A 6,268-nucleotide genomic window follows, 5' to 3' on the forward strand; every position below is an offset into this window, starting at 1 on the left:
GCGTTGCATAGGACTAAGGTGGTGGCATCTCCATCACTGGGGTGGGAAGGGTCAGGTAACTTCCCAAGTCTCCTCCACACTGATTTTTATGTTCATTGATCAAATGTAATGAACTTGGACCTTAAGCTCATATTATGAGATGTGTGTTCAATGTTGCATAGCTGATGAGAGTCTAGGACWCCTTCTACAAGAATTCTCGTGTAGCAATTCCACCATGCGTTGCTTGTTTGAGCATTCTAGAGCCAATTATGCAAGACGCTAAACATCCTTGTCTCCTATAGAAAACTAAAGAGAATAAAAGTGTACAGCATAGGAAAGATGGGGCTTTTAAAAACATACAGGATACCTTGCTCTGGCATTCAACTCAAAGATCAACCTGATATAAATGTGTATGAAACACTAATGTTACTATAGTTTTACTCTTCCATAGCTGAAAAGTATTTCTTTTGTAGTCGTGAACAATGATAACTTCTTTATATGGTTGTATGACAGTTAAAACACTCTTTATTTGTTATAAGCTTTATTTGTTATTCTTTATAAACTGGATATCCCTGGAACAGATGATTGAAAGATGGATCTCAAATAGCCACTCATCTTGGTCTATCATTTTCTTAAGCTACTGGTTTTGGATGTGTCATGACTCCCTCTTTATTTGCTCAAAAGAAGAGCATTGTATTTAAAATATGTTTGGAATCGGTGATATCCATGAGAAAGGGAAATTCTTCACTACTTTTATACCCTCTCTAGAGTACTCTTAAGAGACATATTTTATAAGAATCAGTTCAATATTATATTTAACTTAGGTGAACATATACAAACCTCTGAGCACTGTTGGATATTTTATGCATTTTATTGCATTGGATATTTTATATTTGAGCGTTGTATGTAATGGATTTCTTGTTACTTAAGAAGGTTTTTGAGCTGTTAATGCATGAGTACTGTTTTCCAGTGCTGAGTACTGTCTTCTGTAGTAACAAAACCCAGCTGGGATCTCACAAAAGGCTAGCCCACTGTGGGCACCGAACAAACYGTATCACCAAGAAGTAAAGCAGAGAACAGTCAGCAGCATGGAGTGTCCTAATTTGTTATCAGGTTTTCTGTGCACAGCAGAAATGGGTTATTGAGACGGTTAATCTCCCTGTACTTGCTTACCCATGCTGAATGATATGTTATAAAGGGAGCATGACTCAAGCCAGYTTTTCCCTCTTTCAAACCAGTTTGTGCATGAGGCAATGGTGATGCTGCCTGCGAYTGCAGGAACAGATTGCATCCCCTAATTTATCCAGACAAGTGTGTAAGAAAAGAGCAATTTTGTGAAAGCTCTCTTCTTAATATGTTTCTTGCAAAAAAAGTATTAACAGACAAGAATGAGAAAATGACTATTATTCAGTCTTTGTTGCATAGAAAAATATTTTATTTAATATATAGGCTAAGCAGTGATAAAATACAAAGTTTAGACTGCACAAGACATTACAGCAAGCATAATCCTCTCTAATTCCATATTGCACTTTCACAATGTTCAAAATAAAGCTTATTGTAATGCAAGACAGTGTATAAAATGTTCTTGTTGACTTTGTCTCATTTGCTTAATGTACAAAAATATATTGGGTTTCCATCAAAGTTAATGTTTAAAAAATAATTTTTGGAAAAGATGGGCCTCTACAAAAATAGAGCACTGGTTCAAGCAGCTTACCTGAGAGAACAAAGGTATTGGATCAAAACAAAAAYCATTCACACATGGCTTGGGAAAAGGCAGCTTGGTAGATTGAGAGAAACAAAGGTGACAGTGGGGGCTTGAAGCACTTATCAGCTTAGCAATGATTAAGTATGTGATCCAGCAAGGGGGAAAAAAAAGRAAAAAAAAGGATGAATGCAAACAATGGTGTTGCCTAATGGTCTAAAGTATCTGTTGTGCTTTTGTGCTCCATTTTCATTGTCTGGCTGAGGTATCGTAATTTGTCTCCCCTTTTGGCCTAAAACGGCTTGGTGAAAGATTATGAAAGAGAGCTAGTTGTTTTCAAAGAAATATGTGCTGGGAGTGCTGGGATTATGTGATCTCCATATTCAGTCTGGAAACCTAAAACTTTTCTGGATTCACCAGAAAAAAAAAAGTACTATGTTAGATTGGTGGAGGCGGGGGGAGGGCTTTTGCAGAGAGGAGGAAGGAAGCCAACAGGTCTAGGAATGGTTAATAAACTAGCAAAACAATCACCTCTACGATTTCAGTTCACATTCATCCCAGACCAGGATGACCAGCGTTCATCACGGTTGACTATCTCACATTATGTGCCGACAATTTCAACAGGAAGGAAAGCATTCAAGTGGTCAGGGACTTGAACTTCCCTGCTCACTTGCAGGTGATTCCCCAAAGTTAGGGCTGACGCCAATTTACTAGGAAACTTGCAGTGTTGTAATGCCATTTACATGTACATAGTGATAAACAGAGAATGGAGCATCCATTTACACACACTCCCACATGCATACCTGCAATTTTTTACACTTTGTTAAATATAGAAATTTTGTACCTTAACTACTTATGTGTTGTGAAAGTAGCTACCATTAAAAGATGCAAATATATCTGACAAGAGACCAAAAACTGTAAATAATGAACACCAAAATATCTAAACAATCAAAGACAAGGATAGAATAGTGCTTCTGTTTGATGTCAGTACTTAGTAGACTAACATCATGTATTAGTTACCTTCTAAAGTTCTCTATGAGTATGTGGAAAAATATTTGGGAGATGCTAGTTGTCTTCTGCCCATTCCATGCGATCTTGAGAGCACACAGTCTACGTACATATCCCAGAAGTTCTGGGCTAAATCATTGAAGAGTTCATTGTGCTTGGGCTTAGGCGATTCCTTTAGGAACATCATGAAGTCCCAAAGAGCAATGACTGTATCCGCTACCTTGAGTTTCTTCATTTCCACCAGCGCATGGGATGACACCTCCCAGCACTGATGGTCAATCTGGCCCAGGCTTGCAGGTGTTTCCTTCTGATAGTCTAGGCTGGCATAAACCAAATTCAGCATCAATATACAGCCCAGCTGAAGATACCACCTTCTTCTCCATACAACTTCCATATTCCAAGCAGATGCCTGAAAGAAAGTGTATGAAATCACACAGCTTCTGCTATTATGTAATTTATTCACATATAACATTAAAGGATACTCCCCAAGAGATGACTTATGCATAATATTTAATACTTACASGACAATATCAAGCCATGGGATAAATACCAACCAATGAATCCTAACAATGGAGCTAGGATTGCACCTAAAAATTGTCAATGCCATTTAAAATGTGATAACCTGAAGCAGAAAATTTAATCTCTGACTAAAGTGGTCATAGTCTATGTCAGAACTATTCCCAGAGCTCAAGCATTGTCCCCTTCCACTCTTGGATTTATACCATTAATAAAATCAAATTAATAGCTAGCAGTTGCTTAAAGAAGCCCAGTAGTATTCTCTTTTGGTAATAATTTAAATGATTGCAAACAAATAACAAATTTATAAATATCCAGTCTTCCATAGAACAAGCCTAGTCAGAAATRTGGAAATGAAAAGAGTGGACCATTACATAGTGTTGGGTGAGTGCCAGCATGGTATGAACTCATTCAGTAGCTATTGCAAGACTGGAAAAAATAGGCAAATTCCTTCCTGGTTTCCATTACAAAGTTAAGCAAACTTTTGGCATAATTCTATCATATATGAATGATCAAAATTCTAAAACCATCCAGAGAATGGAAGATGGAAAGAGTAGTAACATAAGAGGCACAGTGGGAACTTCAAACACTACAGAATAMGCGGGCACTATCATACATTGAATCCATCTGTGAAAACTGCGTTTTTCCTGTAATTCAGTTCCAAATGCTCAGAGCAAGTTTAGACAGCAGCTTATTAAAGCACCTGATAATTAGCTCAGTTGGTTAGAGTGTGGTGCTAATAATGCTAAGGTTTCGGGTTCGATCCCTGTATGGGCCACTTGCTTGAGGGTTGGGACTAGGTGATCTCCAGAGGTCCCTTCCAACCATACCGATTCTGTGATTTTTTTCTCAGTCCTTTCTATCAGGGTAAAGTGCAGTGATAGAGGAGAGTACACATAAAGGGGAAAAGAGAGAAAAAGGAAGAAAGAGAAGTGAATACAGGAAGGAGTCTCAAGAAAAAGCTGACACTGGAGACTCTCAAATACTGCTGCTAGTTGTGGTATCCTAAATCAAATGCAGGCTTGCAATGACTATGYCAAATAACTGGTGCCACACTTATTCCCAGTTTCCAATCCTTTTGCCAATTCAGAAGAATATTAAAAATAATTATGAAATGATGTAAGGTGTTGTGCAGACACAAAACCATGATTTGGAAAACTTGGTGTGAAGTCCAACAACATTACTCTAGTCAGAATAAGTTTGGGAACTGGCTCTAAGAAAAGTTATCACTTTGAAAATATCAAAGACTAAYACCCAGATATCCTCTGGGTGCAACTGAAAACAGGATAATCCATAGATAATTCCAAAGTTATGTGATCTATAAGAAAATACAGCCAAGGTGACACCATGGAGTTGAGAGTCATACCAAATCTGGTCAGAAAGTAAAATAGCTGGTAATAGGCCCTTTCACCAGGGCCCCAGTGTTCTGGGATGATTTTAGCTTGAACGTACCACCACACCAGCACAGCCATATGAGGTCTTTAAGCTCCAGTATTGCTTTCCCTGCCCAGGACAGTTAACTTACCTTCAAGACTCAGAAGAATTAGACAGATATCCACCAATCTAWTTCCCTTCTAAAAACATTTTTGCTAGCTACATTTCAGCATGCAGTAGATACACACTCCCAGCATCTTGATATTTGCATTTAAACTTCTCAGAATGTTTGCTTTTCCATGGATTATTAGAAAACTATATTCAGTAAACGAGCAGTGATGAAAGTGCTTCTTTTCTCATTTCCACTTCATTAGRAACTAGCATTTCCAGGAAGAATGTACTAGCAATTCAGCTACAAATCAGTAAAACAGCAGCTGGGAAGCCACTAAAATTTTGAGCTGTTTTGATTTAATGTTTTAACCCAGTTAAAACTCAAATGATAAAGGCTCACTTGAACAGCTCAAACAGGAGCAGAGACCACAAGAACCCTCAGAGACTTTGAACTAGTAACTCCTACTATTCAGTAGGGGTTATGTATACAGYTAGAGTATAGACAAGTAAGTTTCACAAAGCTGAAGAGAAGTAGTGGAAGTTATACTTACAGTGTTTCTGCGATGAGATCAAACACTCTATCCTTGAAACAACAATAACCAGCCACTTGGAGAAAAGTAAAGAAATTTCTGAATGGGCTGCAAGTGTCCAGCAGTTGCTTGATGCTCTGAAGATGTTGGGATTATGTAGCAGAGAGCCTGGAAGATGCTGGCACTGGCAACGCAGCAGCAGCGGCAGCAGCAGCAGCGGCAGCAGCATTAACTCAGGTCAGGGGAGAAGGAGAGAGGGAGCTCGTGGTGAGAGCCCCACCTCCCTCGCAGCAGTCACCAAGTGTCAGCCCAGACTCTGGCTCCGGGGTCTCACCTGCAGAACAGCCCTCACTGTTGGAAAGTGTGTGTGTGTGTGTGTGTGTGTGTCTGTGTGTGTGTCTGTGTGTGTGTGTACACTGGAGTAAGGGGAAAGAGGGCTGCCAGAGGGGAAAAAATACATTGGGTAGCAGATTTTCTTCAAATCACTAACATGAATGCTCTCCCCATTTCATAAACCCAGGTTTTCATCTGCTATTCTGCCTACCCACCAGAACATAAACCTGCAATGTTTGAAAGTAATGGAAAATGGACTTGCAGTAAAGAATTTATAGCACAGTGTGCATCCAATATTCCAGTTCTTTTTGTAGAAACTCTCTGACTTGAGGTTAATTTTATACTATGTTTAAAAATCTCCAACAACCCAGTTACCAGCATCTCCAGAGTCATTTTGTTTGCAGTTCACAACAGCCCCCCCAGAACACTAGAGCCAGCACCAGGTCTGTGAGCCTGAGTTTATGTCCCACGACTTTATATCCCATAGCTGGRAGCAGCCCAGCTATATCATTTTTAAAGACTCCTCTTCTCTGTTGTTTTCTTTCTTTCTTACTAGTTACTTTCTGTGCTAAGAAACTAGGCTTATGTGGACATTTAGAAGAGCTCCATTTCCTTCTAGGAAGAGAAGCTTATGAAGAAGTCCAGCTTATTAAAAATTTGAAATACTTTTTCCAATGCTGAAAACATGCTTTCTCATTCTACTCATTTAGCTTCA

The 6,268-nt window shown here is 39.0% G+C and overlaps 1 protein-coding gene across 1 annotated transcript; it reads right to left on the minus strand.

Annotated features, from left to right (window-relative positions):
* Nucleotides 1–2,693: 2,693 nt before the first annotated feature.
* FAM237B (family with sequence similarity 237 member B) lies at nucleotides 2,694–3,083 on the minus strand. The gene is given in 1 exon segment (XM_085310578.1): nucleotides 2,694–3,083. A coding segment is annotated over 1 exon segment (390 nt).
* Nucleotides 3,084–6,268: the final 3,185 nt, after the last annotated feature.

Source organism: Rhea americana, unplaced genomic scaffold, assembly GCF_003343005.1.
Source record: "Rhea americana isolate MKP2758 unplaced genomic scaffold, rheAme1 scaffold_32, whole genome shotgun sequence".
Classification (NCBI taxonomy): Eukaryota; Metazoa; Chordata; class Aves; order Rheiformes; family Rheidae; genus Rhea; species Rhea americana.